The 19,111-nt window shown below is 40.7% G+C and overlaps 1 protein-coding gene and 1 long non-coding RNA gene across 4 annotated transcripts in view; one reads left to right on the top strand and one right to left on the bottom strand.

Annotated features, from left to right (window-relative positions):
- Nucleotides 1-2,634: 2,634 nt before the first annotated feature.
- shisal1b (shisa like 1b) overlaps nt 2,635-19,111 on the bottom strand; it is a 35,365-nt gene continuing 18,888 nt past the window's right edge. For 2 of the 3 annotated variants that reach the window (XM_085282717.1, XM_085282718.1), the window contains 2 exons: nt 14,290-14,503; nt 10,669-10,975 (listed from right to left, as the gene is read on the bottom strand). In XM_085282717.1, coding sequence (XP_085138843.1) covers nt 10,669-10,975; nt 14,290-14,503 — 521 coding nt within the window. Of the gene's footprint in view, nt 3,025-10,668; nt 10,976-14,289; nt 14,504-19,111 lie in introns of those variants that run through there. The other variant, XM_085282719.1, reaches the window with a different exon arrangement.
- On the top strand, nt 6,681-7,051 carry LOC146569994 (uncharacterized). The gene is made up of 2 exons (XR_014893187.1): nt 6,681-6,750; nt 6,832-7,051. It is a non-coding gene; the product is annotated as an uncharacterized LOC146569994 (long non-coding RNA).

Raw genomic sequence — 19,111 nt, 5'->3', positions numbered from 1 at the left:
CAACTTTACCTAAACTATAAGAGGTAAAACAGTCAACTTTTTCCTAGTCTAATAGCCAGTTGATTTACCATTAATTTTGTAAAAATGACCAAAATTCCCCAGTTTTCATCTTCCTTCCTTCAGTTTCCATCTTCCTGTGATACTTAAATACTGATTGCTAAATTTACTTATTTTTTTCCACTTTTTTCTCTGAAACACAAACCAAGCGATTCATTCATCTGTTGATAAAGCAACAGGCAGATTCATCAATAATTAAATCAAATCTTTAGTTGCAACCACCTCTAAAGCAGTGTAATAATTGTTTCACTTTTTTGTCAATCCAAAATCCCACAAATAGGGGAAATAATTATTTTCTCCTTTCCTGAATTAATTTTTTTCTGAATTTAAAATCCAGAAAAAAACCCCAAATCACATAAAAGTTATAAATATATTTGCATGCCTTTGAGTGAAATAAATATTTGATCCCACAAATTGGCTGTGTGCCCAGCACACGAGTCCACACAATCAGTTTCTTCCATTTCAACCTCACCGTGACCATAGGTAAGACCAAAGAGATGTCCAAGAATGTCAAGGACGCAATTGTAGATGTGCATGGAACAACATGTCCCTCCATCTCGAGCTCAATGCAAGATCTTGTCTCATGAAGTGAGGATAATCATGTCAAAGGTGGTGAATCAGCCCAAAACTTCCTGGGAGGAGCTTGTTATTGATCTGAAGGCAGTTGAGACCACAATCACCAAAAACACCATTGGTAGCGCGCAGTGCCCGCAAAGTCTCCCTGCTCAAGAAGGCACATGTACAGGTCCGTCTTTGCCAGTGAACATCTAAATGATTCAGAGAAGGCTTGGGAGAAAGTGCTGTGGTCAGATGAAACCAAAATCAAGCTCTTTGGCATCAACTTGACCCCCTGTGTATGTAAGCTGAGTATGACCCAAACATTACCATCCCCACAGTCAAGCACAAAGGTGGAAACATTGTACTTTGGAGCCATCTTTCCACTAAGGGTGTGGGATGACTTCACCACACTGAGGTCAATGGATGCAACAACAACAGTCCACTGGCCACTTAAGAGCCAGAAGATAGGCTGTGGATGGGTCTTCCAGTAACCCAAAACATACTGTACTGCCAAGGCAACAAGAAAAAGCCCCTTAAGGTCGTGGCCTAGCTAATCTCCCGATCTCAATCCTAGAAAATCTGTGGAGGGAGACGAACTTAGAGTTGTGAACTGGCAGCCAAGAAACCTTAAAGGATTTATAGTTTCTGTAAAGAAGAGTGGGCCAGAATCCCTCCTGAGATGTGTGCAAAAGCAAGCACTAAGTCATGTTTCGCACAAATGAAATACTTATTTCACTCAATGAGGTGCAAATCAATTTATAACTTTTATTTAATGTGTCTTTGTTTTATGGATTTTTGGTTGAGATTCTGTTAAAATGAAACTACTATAAAAATTAGAAACTGTTCATTTCAGCAGGGGATCAAATAATTATTTCCCCACAACATTCGCCAAATCACTGGTTTTAGATCTGAGGGATAAATAAAACAAAGATTTAAATAAATAAATACCATACTGGTGGCGGTTTGAAATAATAATTGACAGTTTTTGCTATGAAATACACTGAGCGTTAACGTAAAAAGTGTGCAAGAGTTTCTTTTAGTAAGAGATAATCATGTCTTTTTTCTTAAAGAGCTGACAAAAAAAAGAGTTCATTATCCAGAAAGAGTATATCTCCATTTAACTGACATCACCGTCTTATTAAATGCAAACTGAGCCAAAAATTCTGTGATACACCTCAGTGATTACCCATTGCTCATTTAGCTGACTCTGATTTTTACATACCATGTGATCCTCTGGTTAAGCTTCTGTACATTATTGCTGACAGTGAAAGGGGTTTACTGATATTTCTTTTGGAAACATTTTCTGTTATGGCTAGTTACTTACAGTTGCCTGTTACCCATGTGGAATTTGGAGCACTTCGTATAAAGAGACTAATGGATATTATTTTGCGTCATATTGCTAATGAAGCTGATCTCAGGCAGCCCTAATAACGAGGAAGGTCAAATAGGTCAGTGGGTGATGTTATAGAAAACTGTCACAAACTTGTAATTTGATAAGTAAGGGTTTCACTCAGGTCTTTAGGCTCTTTGCCAAGGGATACGGATATGTGTAAATTAGCATAAAGACTGTGGCTGTTATGAAGGCATCCCTGATCCTCATTAATGCTTGTGTGAAGATGGAAAACCCTCATGTTTTGAAGTTTCAGCAGTTTATTTTTATGGCCTTACGTCCTTTTCCGACACTGTTTCAAGAAATCGCTTGTTTTGCAGAAAGGAGACCAAAAACATTTTGTATAAGATGTTTGTTTTTCATCGTGGCTGCAGAGGCATTTTTTCTGGTTTCAGTAGGTAACAAAAACATTCTACTCTAAGTGAGATGCTCAGCATCAACCTAAGCCATTACATAATCAGATTGTTAGCCACTCATATATTTTCTCTGACTACTTCACATAAATAAATCACCAAATAGATAACCCACAACTGTGTCTAACTGCTACTGAACACAAAGTGACACAGCAGTTTAATAAACATGTTATATCTAGAAATAAGCTTTTTTTTCTTATTTTTTTTCTTTAAATAGGCAAGCTTACTCACTTGTGAGTACAGTTTATCCAGTTCATCTTGGATTTGTTTGGGGTACTCCAGGCCTTGGCAGATACTTTAGGGAATCAGTTAAACCCTATAAGCAGATAAATGCATCCATCTCTCCCTTCTGTAGAAGCAGCGATACATTCGTCTGTGTGGCTTTCCAGGCTTTCTTCAGCTGTTTCGCCTGATTCTGTTAGTCTGTGGGTATTTTGTGCTCATTAGAAAGGGGACAGTAGTCACTTCTAGCTACTACAGTATGGCTAGCCCACCAGTGATGCTGTGTTTGTGGTCCAGAGAGGGGTGACTGGGGAACATCTCCTCTGTACCATGTAAGGAAACCAGGTGTTGCTACTCTTCTGTTCATCCACTCACAGCATCATTCTGCCAGAAGGGAAAAAAAGACAAAGCATCAGGGTTCATTCTTAAGCTTGTAATATGTTTTCTGAATTTTCTGAAGCTTTCAACCGTATATTAACTTTTGTGTGGTAAGCCTCAAACTAAGTCCTTTGGCCATTATCAACATGGTGTTTTCAAACAGGATGTGATAAGGAGATCTGAAACCGAAGGAAACTGCATACTAGCAGTTTTAGATAGCGACTTGTCTGACACGAGAGATACCTGCAAAAAGATCATGTCGCATTAGCCTCCTTTTTATTCTAAATCGCAGTATTTACAGTATTTTTAGTCACTTAAAACTTCTGGTCAATGCCGTAAACTGAGTTCAGTTAGCATTTTCCCATAGAGTTCTCCATAACCGGGCAAATTTTGGAAACCAGCCCTCTGCTGGCCTTTACAATAAAATGCAGGTTAAAGGCGCTTCCACACTGGCTTTGCATTTCACACTAGACAGCTGTGCCCATCTTTTATACACTGTCTATGAAATCAAAAGAGCGGTAGGATCATTTTCTCAGCCTTTTTTCTTCCCAGCACCCTGCTGGCCATTAGAAAGGATTCAGTACACTCCCGTGCTGGCTTCAGTTTTCAGACCTGAAAGAGCAGTGCCTGGCTTTAGGAGAAAACAGAGAAAAGCACTGATTTTAAATATCAGCTATTATCCACCTGTTATCACATGACTAAATTTACATACTCAGGTCACGTGGTAACAACCAGACTTTATCCTTGGTAACTCTCACACGACACCCACTGATGAAGGCCAAGAGATGATTTAAAACAATGGAAAAACTAGCGAGTGAAGAAGATGGTATTTAGGATAGCAAACATGCTTACATATTTTAAAGATCTCATAGAACTGGAGCCCACAGAATAAAAAAATGGTTGATACTTTGTGGATATATTGTTGCTTTATTCTCTCCAAAAAGCCAATTTATAGCCCAGAGTGCACATGTCTGTATCATCAAATTCCAGAGTAGCCACAAAAGTTGTTTGGGAAAAACTGGCAGGATCCCGGACAACAGAGACTCAAAACTTAATACTTTTAGCTTCATGGATAAAATTGCCTCAGTGTGTGCTCTGTGTTTCATGGTCCACACTGATCTTTATATAACAACATATTGGCTTGAAAATGAGCTCAAGGCCAGAAAACACAAAAACTAATAAAATGGGCCAGCTCTGCTTTTCAAAAAGCAGCCAGCTTCACAGGAATATTTTACAAGTCTGTAATTCTTGTTAAGACTCCCACCACAGCTCTATGAATCACATCCACCAACTGAAAATAATTTCTGCTGCCCAAACAATACGACTGCACTTTAATGGGAAAAGAAAAATTTCCACTTTCCACACCTTAGCAGTGATTTACCCTCCATCCTTGTAGGGACACAGAAATATTCTTTTATCAACAGTGTGACACAGAGTGCTTTTGGTTCTTGAAGGATACTTGACTGCACTTTAGAGAAAATGCAAAGTAAATGTGTGAAAACACGTCTAATAAAAGATCACAAGCACAAAAATAAACACAGAAAGTTGCACCAACCCCATCTTGCTTTTGGCAGTGCCAGACGTCACTGCACGACTTTCAAAGAGCTAAACCTGCTCTTCTTCTCTTTTAGCAGAACTGTCTGTGCGTCTGGCTGTCTTTGTAGCATCTATGATGTTAATTAACTCACACCACATGGAGTGTGTTGCTTTAATTGGACAAGGTCTTGGCATGCTGCTCTGTGGACAGACAGGCCAGGAATAATTTCATAATGTACAATTACATTATTACCTCAGAAAAAGGGAACCAGTGAGTTCAAAGATGGATGTGAATATTCAGGAGACAGAGGTAGGCTTTGATCACACTGACAGAAAAAAAAAAAGGGAAAAAATGTGAAATTCTGTTTTAGCCTTCTGGGTCTATCTGAGTGTCCTGTGCAGGCAGCACAGCAGGCGTTTAAGTGCAGGTGTCGGGCATGCCTACCTGTGACCGATCTGATGTAACAGACAGACTGCTCGAGTGGCGGAGGTGGCGTTTACTAGACTGGGCTATAACGCTGAGTCACTGGTGACTGACTGTAAGAAGCAGTGTTACAAAGGCTGGTGAGTCAACTATATATTGAATAGGCTGACAGATGCCACCTCACCTAGACCACTCTACCCATGGCTAAGCTCAGCTGGCCCAGTATGCTACCAGCCTTGAGTGAGTGGGAGGTTGCTGGCATGAGGTGCTGCTCTAAGTCGGTGCCAAGTGATTCATCGGCCACCAGGGGAATCTGTGTGACGTGTTCTGCTCAAGTGAAGTGGTGTCATTTGATGTTGCTCAACACCTCATTTCTCCCGCTTTAATCTATGACTTCTCGCTGATGCTCAGCATATATTAACCAGAGTTGAGTTATGTATTTTTAATTTTACCACCAAACACGAGCAAAAAAAAAGTAATAAAAAATCTGCTTTTTTTGCCTTCCCCAGATTGCACACTTATTTTTGCTGGGTAAGTCTTAATCAGCGCTGACTGAAGGCAAACTAAATCTATCTAACATATGCAGTAAAAAATGCCAGACTGAATGACAGGAGCAGATCACATTTGTTCCAATTATGAAGTGGGGAGCGTCAAAGTGAGTACACTACACAAGGAATGTAAAATAAGTGATGATATAGAAAATTCTCACTGCCACTTCTTTTAAATCTGCCTTCTAGTGTCATGATGCTGCTCAGTACCACTAACTGCAAGGAGGTGGACAAGCAGGCAAAAGGGGGATGTGCAGATACTGGGAAGCCAGCCAAAGCTTTAATGTCCTAATAGCTGCGGGTGGACAACCAAGCAGGGCTCTAATGCTGCTGAACTTCCTGGAAGGTTTCAGTGCTTTTAAAGGGCTACATGAGAGCCCTGCTAAGATGAGTGACGCCAAAATGTTTTTCTGTGGCAATGTGATATCTTAATGGGTTCCCAGTAGGTTTTGTCATCCTGGTCATATGAGCTCAAGAGCTACTTGATCTATGTCATCCAGGACACATTAACCGTCTCAGGCTCAAATTAAACTTTTTGTTGCTAATGCACAACCAAGTCCTGCAGTGGTACTTCTGAGTAAAAAATTAAAATATGCATGTGGGGTAATCAGGTTGTTAGTTTTTAACTGTTACAAATCTGCAACGCCTGCCTTGAGAGGGTTAATGTGAATGGATTTTAAACTGGATACTGAGTGCTAAATGGGAAAATCATTACCGCTATCTGGTAGCACATCTGTATGGTAAACATAAGACTACACCTTTATAGTTTAACCAAGCATAAAGAAAGGAAATGGGGAAAAAATGTTTCCCTGCCCAGATTATAAGTAGATGAGATAAGTAGATGATTTTTGTGCTCCAAGAGTTGTCAATGCTTCCTTCAGTTTTAAACAGCTCCATGTGATCATCTGCTGAGCCAGCTATGATAATTTAACCTCTATCGCCTGATGGTTTTAACTCATTCCACGACCACTCTGAGGCCTCCAACACCACCACCTTCTCCAGGTTCACGTCCTCGCAGGATGACTGTCATGGTCCCTGTGCCTCACCAGCTGATTCTGTATTAGGCAACATGTTTTCTCTCTCTCTCTCTCTCTCCTGCCGGGGCGATGCTCATTATGGGCTCCCGCCCCTGGCCCACGCACCTGCTGCCGATTGGGATAATCACAAGGCCGATTTAAGACAGCAGCACTGTGTCACTCGTCGCTGGATCGTTGAGTTATCAGCGTCAGTCGCTCAGTAGATTGCAAATAAGGATCTGTGAGTCCGTTCCGTCTGTTCGCCTCTAACTATTATCTCTGTGTACAGATCTATCCCGGACCTTTCCCTGCCTGCCTGTCATCCCGTGGACGAGTGAGTGGATGGTGTTTCCCCAGTGTGGGGAGTGAAGAGAGAGAGCCTTTGGAGGACGTCAGATTCCCGTCTTTTCCCTCACATACCCCGGAACCCTGGACCCCCCTCCCCTCCCTCCAGCACTTTGTAAATAGCATCACCTGGTGTCGTTGTGTGAATAAAATCTGTAAATCCTGTAAGGAGTCCCGGTCTGCGCCTGAGTCCGTTAACTGAAACCTGACAATGACCCCTCCTCTCAGTGTGAGAGCAGCAGAGTTAAGGATGACTGCTACTACTAAAGCTACTGTTGCAACGTGCATCAAGACAGCCACCATAGTTTAATAGGTCAGTTATGTATTTATTAGGTTGTTATTATTATTATTTTATTACATTTATATGTATATACATATACATTTAACTTTTATAGTATTTTTATTATTTTATTTTAATTAGGTCTAATCATTGTGTATAAAGATTAATCAGGTGACCATTTACGAATCTTATTTATATGTTCCTCTTTGACCTAAACACAAATATTTGAATGATTTTTGAGAAATCATGATTTCATTTTCAGCTCATCCACCCGAAGGACTAATGAGCTGGGAAGACGTCCGTCATCCATCCATCTGTCAATAATCTACAAGAATTGCTGACATTATGAGTGAGGATTTAATCAAACCTATGCACAATGATCACCCTCGAGGTCAGGGTCATATTTGTCGTTCTCAGTGGATTTGAATTCTCATTAGTTTGTGCAGTACAGCCAGCCAATGATAGGAAAACTTATCACTGCTTTCTGTATTTCACACATTATAATAACCTGTAAATTACAATGGATCGTGTGCCAGATGAGCTGCATCAGTGATGTTCTAGTTTTTTTCTATTTTTTTCTCATTAGCTGAGCGAGTCCACAATCTTTTAAGTGCAGAAAGACTTCCTTGAACTCCCCAGGCCAGTAGATATAAGACACATAAAGGTCCAAGCCAAACAGCTCCTACATAAATGTGTTTTTTATCAAGCTAATGGACAAACTATAACTGCCCATCCTATTCAACACTAGGATAAGCACTTGAACAAATAGCGTGTAGAAAAACAAAGAGTTTGCAATAGTGTTTTTCACAAATCCGTTGTTTCCACTGAGTGACATTACCCTGTGAGTAAACTCTGCTTGGAAACAAACAGTGTGCCCCCCCTGTAATGATAATCCATGACTCCTGGTGTGGCAGGCTGATCATTCGTCTCTCACCTGGATCATACATCGTTAGGTGAAGAAAGAGACAGTTATGTTTTTGTACTTTATTCAAACCGAAGTGAATACGTGAATATGAGATTTTAATAAAGGGCATCCACCGAGGAAAAGTAATAACAGTTTCTCAGGCCGCCCACGCTGAACCCTGAGCAGATCTGCAGCAGCACATACCAGCCTGCTTATGTGCAACGTGGTAAGCAGGATTCCCACACGCTGAGTGCAAAGCTGCGCTCTCTCCCCCTCTCGCTCTCTCTCTTTAAGACCTGACTTGCCATCAGGACCTGCTTTGCTGCATGGGTTACCATTTGTGCTGGATTCCAAAGTTGCTGCGCGACTGGGTTGTTTTTAGATGCTGCTGGGCCTGTAATGGGACATGACCCGATCTCTGGTTGTTTACATTTGGCCAACAGATGTCCAACTAAGTGGACCCAGTTTTCTGAGCCATTACTCTGCATCCTCTCTGGGGATAAAGATCTGTACCCCCGCAAATAAAACCCAGCTAATGACGCACCGTGTGGGCAACGTCAACTGCGGTATACACACAGAGAGAATCGCCCATAACGGTTACTTAACACATTTAGGAAAAAGTGTAAGCGTTATCTGGATTCTCAGAAGTGTTTCATTGTGTGAAACTTTCCCCCTCCCCCCCAAAAAACTATTCTGATCTTGCCCCAGAAACTGCTCGTGACTGAATTTATCTCGCAGCATCTGTCACTTTATTATTGATGTCAATGATTATGCAAGAACATATTTAGCTCATGGTAAATTTTGTCCTGTTTGTAAAAAATGCGGTTACATTTTTTTCTTGGTATTTTTAGATAGAGATCTTAAAAAAGATGATACCAAAACACTATCAGTCCTAAAGCAGTTCCCATTACTCATCACAATGAATTACTATGAACTTATCTTGCTCTCATTTTCCGAGCCCACTTAGTTAATGAGCAGTTTGCTGCTATTTCAAACACCTTTTTTTTTTTAAATCGACTTCCTCTGCCTTAATGCTGGCTTCTCGCCAGTGCAGGTCAACCTCACTAGTCAAGGATTGATGAGTCCTATCATACTGAACTGACTTCACGTCTAATGAGGAGGCTCCGCGGATATGTTCAGTCTTAGTTAACCACGTTTATACCAGCAGAGCAGCCCCAGGATCCCTCTGCAGCATCTCAGCTCGTCTATCTATGGCTTCTACAGTCCACAGTGCTTCTTAAAGCCATTTGTCAAAACTCTACCCACATTAAATTATCATGACCCGAGAGAGATGTCTACCTCTAGGAAGAGACTGAGCCACAATCAGAGACAGATAGGGTGCACGGTGTCTGGAGACGCGCAACCGGATGAAAAATCGACTGCACAAAAATGTACGGTTGTTCAGGCTGCGCTCTGCGATTGTGCAGCTATATTCTGAAAGTTTAAACAATGTCTGGCAGAAGAAGAAAGGTTCCCCGCAGCTATGGCGTGTTACAGGTCACTCCTGGCATCATAAATCATCGCTTATGTTCTAACAGCAGTCACATGCAGCCTAACACACCTTCAGACGCCTGTGACTGCTCTCAGCGGTAATAAAAAAGATACGCTGAACACATAGCAGATGGTGTTTTGCCGCAGAAACTCCACAAATGATTTCTAATGCGACTCACAGTCGACTCATTCAAGTTAAATATGAGCTAGGAGCCCCAGGCGGGCACTGCAGCTTTCACATTATCCTGTTCTTTTCTATTCATTAATAATGATAGCTCCCTAATGAGTTGGTCAGACTTAAAACCAAGAAATATCTCTCACCCAAATTCCTCCTATAAAATAAAAGAAAAAAAGGTTTATGTTGACACAGAGTGCAGCTATTTTGAGATGAACGACGCATACAGATCAGACGCTTTGCAGAAAATGATTCACTGCTGGGCAGAAGGGAGTGGAGCTCTAAAAGTTCTGTTGAAGTCTGTAACCCAGTGAATTGACAGTTGGTAATACCACTGGTCGGATCTAATCGCAAGTGTGCTATCTATATCTTTGTGTTTACAGTGCGCCCCTAACGAGCGACTCTAGGAAATTAGGATCCGGAATGTTTGAGCTTCCTTGCTGCTGGCTTTCGGGAAAGTATGCTAAAAATGTTTTAATTTGTCCTGCTAGACACAGTTTCCTTGCCATGTTGCTGTCTGCAAACAAAACAATGAGCACAAAAGAAAACACGCAGACAAGAAAATGAGAGGCAGAATTAAAGGAACGATTTTTTAAAGGGTCGGCCGACTTTGGTTCTTAGCATCTGTAGCTATTAATGCTTTATTTTGTCAAACAAGCAAGAGGGTCTCTACTGCATATTTGCTTATCAGAGCAGAACAAGTTATTTTGTATAATAGGCAACAAATGGTTACGTAACACTTCCTACTCTATGGCGTCAAATGAGGGTATCACTGTTTCTGAACTTCTGTGGTATAAATATTGAATTTTTCACTACTTGTAATTCTGTTTTTCTCTTTTGACCGGAGACAGATAATTTTAGTAGTTGCAGAAATGCATCTGTCTATGTCCATGGCATCGAAGTTGACAGCTGTCATGTGACGGGCAGTGACTCACCATGCGGTGGATGTGTTGTAGGGCAGGAGCGTAGGGCTGTGGCTCTCCCCTCTGAGGCTGTGTCTGGGCTGGAAGTGGGTGGGGACCATGGGCTGCGCTTGAGCCTGGGCTTCGCTCTCCTCCGGCATGGACCTGTGCCACTGACTCCGAGCCTTCTTCAGCCAGCGTCCTCCAAGACCCCATTTCTCCAGGTAGATCCGGCACAGCTCGTAGTTTATGGCTGAGTAGTAGAGAAAGTCCAGAGCCAGCAGCACCATCACAAAGAAGCCGTAGATCCACACACCGACCAGGGCTGTATAATTACTGCAAGAGACGCAGACTGGGAGAATTAATGCTGGATAATCTGAAAAAGATGATGATAAACACTTTTCATATCCTCAGAACCATCATCTAGTTACCCTTACACTGGGCTTAAATCCCAAAAGCAACGATAGTGCCTGCCAGGTGTGAATGTTTGCTGTTTATGTGGCAAGACCAAGACATTTATCAAGTCCTCCCTTGATAAAAACTTAAAAAAATAAATATAGGGGGGGAAAAAAAACACCATCTGTTCCATTTACTGCTTCTTAAATACTGCTTCCTAAATTGGACAAAGAATTTCATTAGCACAAGAGAGTTTTATACGTCTCGTTTTGGCTCTTACATAGTTTTCTCTAAAAATCAGCGCTCTTATTTTTCCACCTCTCATAAATTTTCTTCATGTATTACATGATCCAGCTGGATTTATGTGGGGTGCATTTGAACTTTTTGTTTTAGTCCACCCACATCCATAAAGTATAACAAGGTGAATGAGCAGAAAGGGCTTCAGAAAATAGCTTCCTGAGAGGTTGGGAAAGCAAAATTTACACACATACACAAAAAAATAAAAATAATCTTGTGGTGTCACATTGCTGCTTAAATGCTCAGGGCATGTAGGGTGGAAATATTACACATGTTCACGCACTGAATAAATATTCTGACTCTGAGAGGCAGAGATGACACAGGGTGTTACTTCAAAATAGAGATTTATTTGGAGTGAAACCATTCTTTTAGTTATGCCTTAAAATGCAATTAGTGTGACTCCACTGATTAAAGCCCTTAGAAAAAGTGATATTCGAGTGGTTGTAATTCAGTAAATCAACTGAATCCGCTTCTGTCTGGAAACGATGCAGCCTTAGGGGTGTTTATCTGAATAAACTGCTTTAAAACAAACACCGAAGCTGCTTGAATGAATACCATGTCAGTAAATGCTTAACTGCATTTACCTTCCCTCACCTCGGCATCAGAGGCATTTACCTGCTATAATTTAGTTTGTATGTGTTCTAACAGACTAAAAATGCAGGGATATATTTGAGTCAGTCTGATCGCAGAGCAAAGAACGCAGATTGTGCACTGTTTTTAGCGAAACTGATCAGAACCGCACCGCTAACACCAACGCCATTCAATATTAATCACAGCTTTCCCAGAGACAGCAGATTGAAAGGATTATCTGTCAAATATATAACAATATTTGATGTTTTCCTGTGAATTTCTTGGACATTTACTCTAAGATGACTTCTCCATATGTTTCAGATCCACGATATTTCAGCTGCTCTGTTACTTTATAGGAGACGGCGCACAACATTGTGACAAAACCCTTGGAGTCAAAATGCCTTTAGTTTTACCTCAAACTCAACTCTAATCCCATTTTAACCATGAAGTGTAAGAAGGGAGCGCAAAATTATGGCCAGTTTAACTCGCTTGGCCAGCAGTAAATATCAAGCCTGCAGTCTTATTGGCCACTGAGCCAAGATAAAAGAGAGGCCCAACAGGCCATCTGACACTAAAAATGAAATATCATGACCTGCTGCAGGGCACTGTGTACCGTTTGAGACAGAGGCATGCTGGGAGGGCATTAGTACAAAGAGCTGTGGTTTTGTCACCCAAGCCTCCCACTGGGTGCTCCCACAGAAGAAGAGGGACATTTTTCTGTGTCCTTCACTCAGTTTAAATCTGCTTATACTCCACGCCATAAGCACTTCTTTCAGTTTAGTTGTCCTCTGTGAGAAATCTGTCATATCTTGGCATGTGTGCAGTTTTTTTTAATAATGCCACACTGATACAGCTCTGCAATTTTACACAGACTTTTACTTTGAAACAGTCTAGGACTTTATAGACTCTATATGCTTAATAGCCAGCACTTAACCCCCGGCTTTGCAAAGGGTTTCATGTGGAGGCGTCATACTCAAAACACATAGGCTGCTTTTAGCATCTGCTCTCCTCTGTGGTGGTATTGAATACCGCTTCAGGTGTAGGTCAGTGTCAACAAGGTCTCTGAGCACGATACCATCAAGAAGGTCTGGAGACCAAAACAAGCTGGTTTCATATGATCTGAGATAAATTTATCTGTCGCTGTAGCAACTCACATACAGCTCTCCCAAGATTCAGCGAAGCCAGTTTTCACTAATTAACTGTGACATGCAGGTTATCTTTTGGTATTGTTTGTTTCGTTTTAGCAGGATACTACTTAATGGTGTGGGTATTTTTTTTTAATAGTTTGATTTGTATTGGTTTTTATTAACTCTCCTCTCTCGATTCGGGTTGGTGGATGATGGTGTTTTCATGAAGTACACATGAGGATACTCCACCTGACTTTCATTTTTCAGTCAGGTGATTGGGCTGTACCACTGAGGATAGAAGGAGGAATGGGATGATTTCTGTCTTGGGCTTTTGTTGAAATGCTTTTGTTATTATTTAAATGTCTGTTATAGTATTAGGATGCTCATGTTATTTAATGTAGGAGTTTTTTTCTGTGAATAAATTGTAAATATCTCTAGGTTTGACCCCCATGATTACAGCGGAAAGAAAGTATAAGTTAGGGTTATTCAGGGTTGTTGGGGGATTTGATTTTTGTGGACTGGAGTCACTGTTAGGTTCTCTAATGTCCCTCTGTTTGTAAAGTTTTTGGTAAAAAAATCAGTCAGAGCTCTGCTCTTGCACTTGATATAATCTCCATACACTTCAAACAATGTAGTTACTGCCCTGAAAAAGGATTGTTTTCCCCATAAAACCCTACAAGTGTGTTTCATGTTTTAAATACAGTCAGCCGAGGGTATGTGAGACATGTTTAAAATATTTTAAAACCCTCACAGCCTGAATTAAAATTCTGCACATTAAGCTAGCTAAGACTTGCAATTTTTTTCTTTGCAAATGCAACTTTTGCCTGAAGTTCACGTTTACTACTACCACAGGTCCTATTGGGCAATTATAATGCCTGATAGCGAACAGCGTGACAAAACTTATAATTATAACAAAAACACACACACACCTAAAACAAGAGGTTTAGAAACAGACTCTGATGGAAATATGTATAAAACTCCATGTATTTAGTCCTTGTCCATATGTGTCTTGTGCAGCCCATTTCTCATCAGTATGCCATGATTCTCAATATTTGACTTTGTTAAGATGGGCAATGTTCGAACTGGTAACCCTTGAGTAGCATTGGGCATCTAGGCCTGAAGATGCTAACTGTGATGTTTTATTTAATCTCTTTTCTAAACCAAGAAAAAAAGGAAAAATATGACAGTGCAGATTTTTGTCTCAGAAGATTCACAGTGAAAATCCATTTGACTCAAATGGCATCTTAAACGATTACTCACTTGTGTGCATAACCATCAGGGGTGGTGGTGAGGTTGACCTGCATGACCAACTGGAACTCAGTCTCGTTGCAGCAGTACTTGAAGGCGGTGTTGTTGTGGTGGCAGCAGAACATATAGGTCTTGTTGTCTGAGAGGCGTGGGCAGTGAAAGCCAAAGTGGTACCGCCCTTTGTGGTCAGAGTAAGGTTCACACACTCGGTAATGAGCAGAGAGGGCTGCAGTGGTGGGAAACAGGGGGAGAGAAGAAAAAAAAAGAAACCGTAGATGTAATATTCAGGAGCTAAACAAAGGACTCATGACCTTTGAGGCAGAATTTGTGTTTGTCTCCCAGTTCTGAAAATGACAACAACTCTCCAGGAAGCACCTTTCAACCTACAGCATCCAAACTGCAAAAACATAATCGTGAATGCTTGTTTTCTTTGGAGGCCTCTGAAGATACACGAGTGGATTGAATTCGGTTAATACCTCTGGCGAAGGACAAGCAACACAAAACACGGTGTACTTGCAAAAATAATCAGAGAGTAGATATTAAATTATGCATGCAGGCGCATGATGGCAAAAGCAGTCATTTTTATTCTTGAAGGAACACAGAGACTATCAAACTGATTAGCTAATCATTCAAACCAGACGGCATCGTCTTATTTTCTTCATGTCATCACGCCATCCAGAGATTTCATAGGAGCTTACTGAAGTATGAGCTGGAAGTTATGGAACCTAATGGCACTTGTTGCAGTAGTGGATTCTGACACATCAGTGGGTAAACTAGAAAATGTGTAGGTGGTGGTGGCAGACTCGCAGCTTGATTTCTTGTCTTTACCTACAAGTTTCTTGAGGCCACAGAGTTTAGTCTCTGACGGCCCGCTTACTTTTATCATCACGTCTAAACCCAAAGTTTTCCCCAAGAGGGATAGCGGCGTTTTTCTTGTTACTAGTCCAACAAGCAAGTTCTCTGCTTGTTTCACAGAAGAGGCTGATGTCAGGTGGCACATGCTATTACAATTTAGCCTGAATACAGCATTACTCTACCGGTTTAATAAGAGAGATCTGAGTGTGCCAGGTGTGCTCCGGTATACTGGACATCTTTGATAACACCCAAGCGTGATACAAACATAAGGGTGGCTTCTGTGCGTTTGTATGGAAACAACAAACATACTTCTCAGATTACTTGACAAAATGAGTATATAGCACGCTGCTTCCCCTAGGCTGACCGCCTCGCTTCATCCTCCCTCCAAAAGAAGGATCCCCTCTGTTTTTTGTGATTGTGTGTCTGAGTGTTTTTCTATTTTGTCATTCTATTTATAGGTGAACAAAGAGTTTCACTGTGAACCTGGTGCCACCTAACTATATGGTTTTAAACACTGTTGTTTAATCTTGGACCGGTTTCACTTTTATTTAACTCACAGTACAGTATTATAGGTTGTGTTTTTTTAATGCAGTTTTTGTTCTGCACATACACAATACATGACTTAAAAAAAGAATTTCAGTAAAATGGGGTAAATTTCAGAAATCTGAACAGAAATTAATCAAAGCCAAAGTCATCCTGAAAAGTATAACCAGTCATTTGGGCAGATGAAGCCATACGGGTGGAAACAGTCAGTTCTTTATGCAGCTTCATGCAGTCCTCTGGCTTATTTGCATTCAGCCAGAACTACGCTTACGAGTCCCTGCAGCTTTAGGGGAAAGTGAATGTGTTACTGTCTCGTGGGGGGAAATAATAATGTTTCCAAGATGGATTCTGGCAACCAGTAAGGATCAAGTAAAAGAAAAAAATCACAAGAATTGCAAACCAAACTCTAATAATAATAAATAACCTATCTATTTATAAAGCTGATAATCATGCCTGTTTGACATATTCATTGTTTCACAGCCATTTAAAACAGCCTATGACCTGTCCAAAACTATACATAAAGTTCTCAAACTGCCTATAAGCACTGGAAGCCAGAATAGTGACAAATATACAGAATGCACTGAAGCATGCATCATCGTGCAGTTCACTTTTATATTTCTTTGCAGTCTCCGATAGAGGGATTATGTGACAATGTTTTATGTATCTAACAGGAAATCTATTGTTCATTTCCAGCTCCACAATTTTATTCTGGGACTCTGCTGAAGTAACTGCATATGATTCAAAGTCTAAAATAATTCTTATGGATCTACTGAGACTCAGCAGCACCTTAGTTCATCCTCTGAAACAAGCAATTCTAAAACCATTATTAGTTACAGCCACACTAAAGTGTAAGACGCTTCCTCTGACTGCTAAGAAACCAAATGTTTAAAGGATTACTTGTACAGACACTCACTTTATTATCTTTGATTTTGGTGTTTGTTTCATGTGAACATCCTCCACAAAATAGGTACAACAGCTTGTATGTAAGCATAGCAGTGTTTTTGTTACTTATCTGCAGGTGAACCAATGAGATTTTAATCTTGTTAATAGCTCTATATGTGGCATTTGCAGGTCCTGTAATTCTGTTTTCACTTCATGAAAGATGCCGCTCCGTGGGACGTGTACCTGATTGATCCTTCTCTTATGCTTTCTTTTTCATCAATAAGCTGCCAGTGCTGTCAGATTTTTAGGCTTCATTGATGTAAAACTGCGTTTTACTGTGATTTAATTCATATCAGCATTTCTGTACTTACTTGCAGAATCACTCTGGCACCGTGTATTCTTGTTTGGCTTTGATTGATAATTCTCAGCTGAATCACAAATTGAAATGATGTCACTCCATGTGAAGTGCACTGAGCTTAGTTTGATGTTTTTATTGTAGCTTATTTATCCTTCTCATATGTGCTTCCTTTTATGAGCCCAAAAAATATGACTGTGTTGTCAGTTAAAGTGTTTCGGTTGTGATTTAGTTCAAGGTCCACTTGTGCAGGCAGTGTGACAGAAGTCTTTCACTCATCTCAGGCCAAGACAGATCAGCATTTGAAAGAGACCTCTTTCAGGTTATAATGAGCTTGCTGGCCATCTTCGCTTCAGCGATGCTAATTTCAGCAGGAGAGGCTGTAAAATGAAACACTACTGAAGGGCACGGTAGAATTAAAAGTCAAGGATGGCTTCTTCAGCAGTGAAAGGAAGCTCTTCATTTGACCCTTGCGTTGACAATACAAGTCGGTTAATCCATGAAAAAGTTCTGCAGTATGCTCATGTTTTTATGCCCTTTAAAAGAAGAAGGTCAGCGGCTGAGGGTTAGTAACCTGGTAATAAAGAAACAGAGGCCCTTCACACTGTAAGTGGAGTATAAAATTCTCTAATGATGCACAACTGGAAACAGACAAGTTCATCGGCAGTCTCTGGCTTCTCAAATGAACAACAGCTGCTTCTGGAAGCGATACCGTTGTAAACACACCCACCTGCTTAATTTCATTAACACCTCTTGAAGTTTAGGATACAGTTAACAGCTTGGCTCCTGAACTACAGTTTGTTTACTGCCTGTGGTCTGAAAACGGCTGTGGCTCTCTCTCTCTCTCAGCAGTGCAAACACACAACATCAAAACATCAGTCAGTGCTCACCCATCACTTTTTTTTATCCATAACTGCGCTCGCATCTGCAGTTTGTCTTTGTTCTGAAACATAAAGGTTTCATTCGGTGATCCTCGACAAAGAAGACAAAATGATTTTTGCTCACGAGTAACCCATTCACTCAGATCTTTGGTAAGCTGTAAATGTAATGTGCGCATCCTTTTTCTTTAGCTAAGTACAATACACTGTGTGCACCTTCTTGGTGCTATTATCTTTGCCTTTGGTTAGTTTGTCTGCTATTCACTCACAGTCTGTCCGTCTCTGTGTCAGCAGTGTTAAACCAAATCCACGATAGGCTTTTCTACCTCTTCTTAGTCAAGCATGAAAAACAGCTTTGATGAAAAATAAAAAAATAAAAAATAATTTTAAGCTTAATATCAATCTGCCTTTTTTTTTAAATAAAATAGTTGCACTTTGATTATCAGGATAATTTGATGATAATGAGTTATTATCAATATTTTCATGATGGTAAATATACTGAGACACAATTACATTTTCAGTTTACAATTTAAAGTTATTCTGTTGTCTAGTCTTTAGTGTTAACTACAACATCACTGCACCATCGAGAGCATCCTGACCAACTGTATAACAGTTTGGTATGGGAACTGCTCTGCCTCGGGCCGGAAGGCGTTGCAGAGGGTTGTGAAAACTGCCCAGCGCATCGCTGGAGCACCACTTCCTGCCATAAAAGACATCTACAGGAAGCGGTGTCTGAAAAGGGCTGGGAAAATCATCAAAGACCCCAGTCACCCATCACATGGACTCTTCACCCTCCTGCCCTCTGGGAGGCGCTACAGGAGCCTCCGGACTAAGACCACCAGGTACTGGAACAGCTTCTTCCCCACAGCTGTCAGACTCCCGAACTCTGCCTCCTGACATCTGACTCACATTAAACACATGGACTGGACATACAAACACCCACAACCACCTACACACACACACACACACACACACAATGGACAACTGTACCCTCATACACACAATAATAACATGGACTGAACCACCACTCACAACCACTAGCACTTTATATAGCCTCTGTAGAAATTATCCACATATCTCACTTATCTTAACTGCACTACTGTATAATTCTGTGTAAATAATCATTCTGTACAATAAGATAATTTTTAATTCTACAACTGTTTATAACCTGCATAGTTCACATTTCTGTATAACTGCATATCTCATATTTCTGTATTTTTTTATTTCATATTCTGTATAGTTTTTCATATTTATATCCTGTTCATAGCTTGTACTCACTACAGCCTGTGCATACTTATAGTTATAACATACCTTCATACCG

Source organism: Mchenga conophoros, linkage group LG7 (assembly GCF_057382185.1).
Source record: "Mchenga conophoros isolate Kocher_MC1m ecotype Shallow Benthic linkage group LG7, M_conophoros_male_GT1.1, whole genome shotgun sequence".
NCBI classification, from domain to species: domain Eukaryota; kingdom Metazoa; phylum Chordata; class Actinopteri; order Cichliformes; family Cichlidae; genus Mchenga; species Mchenga conophoros.
This window is presented reverse-complemented; position numbering and strand designations above follow the sequence as displayed.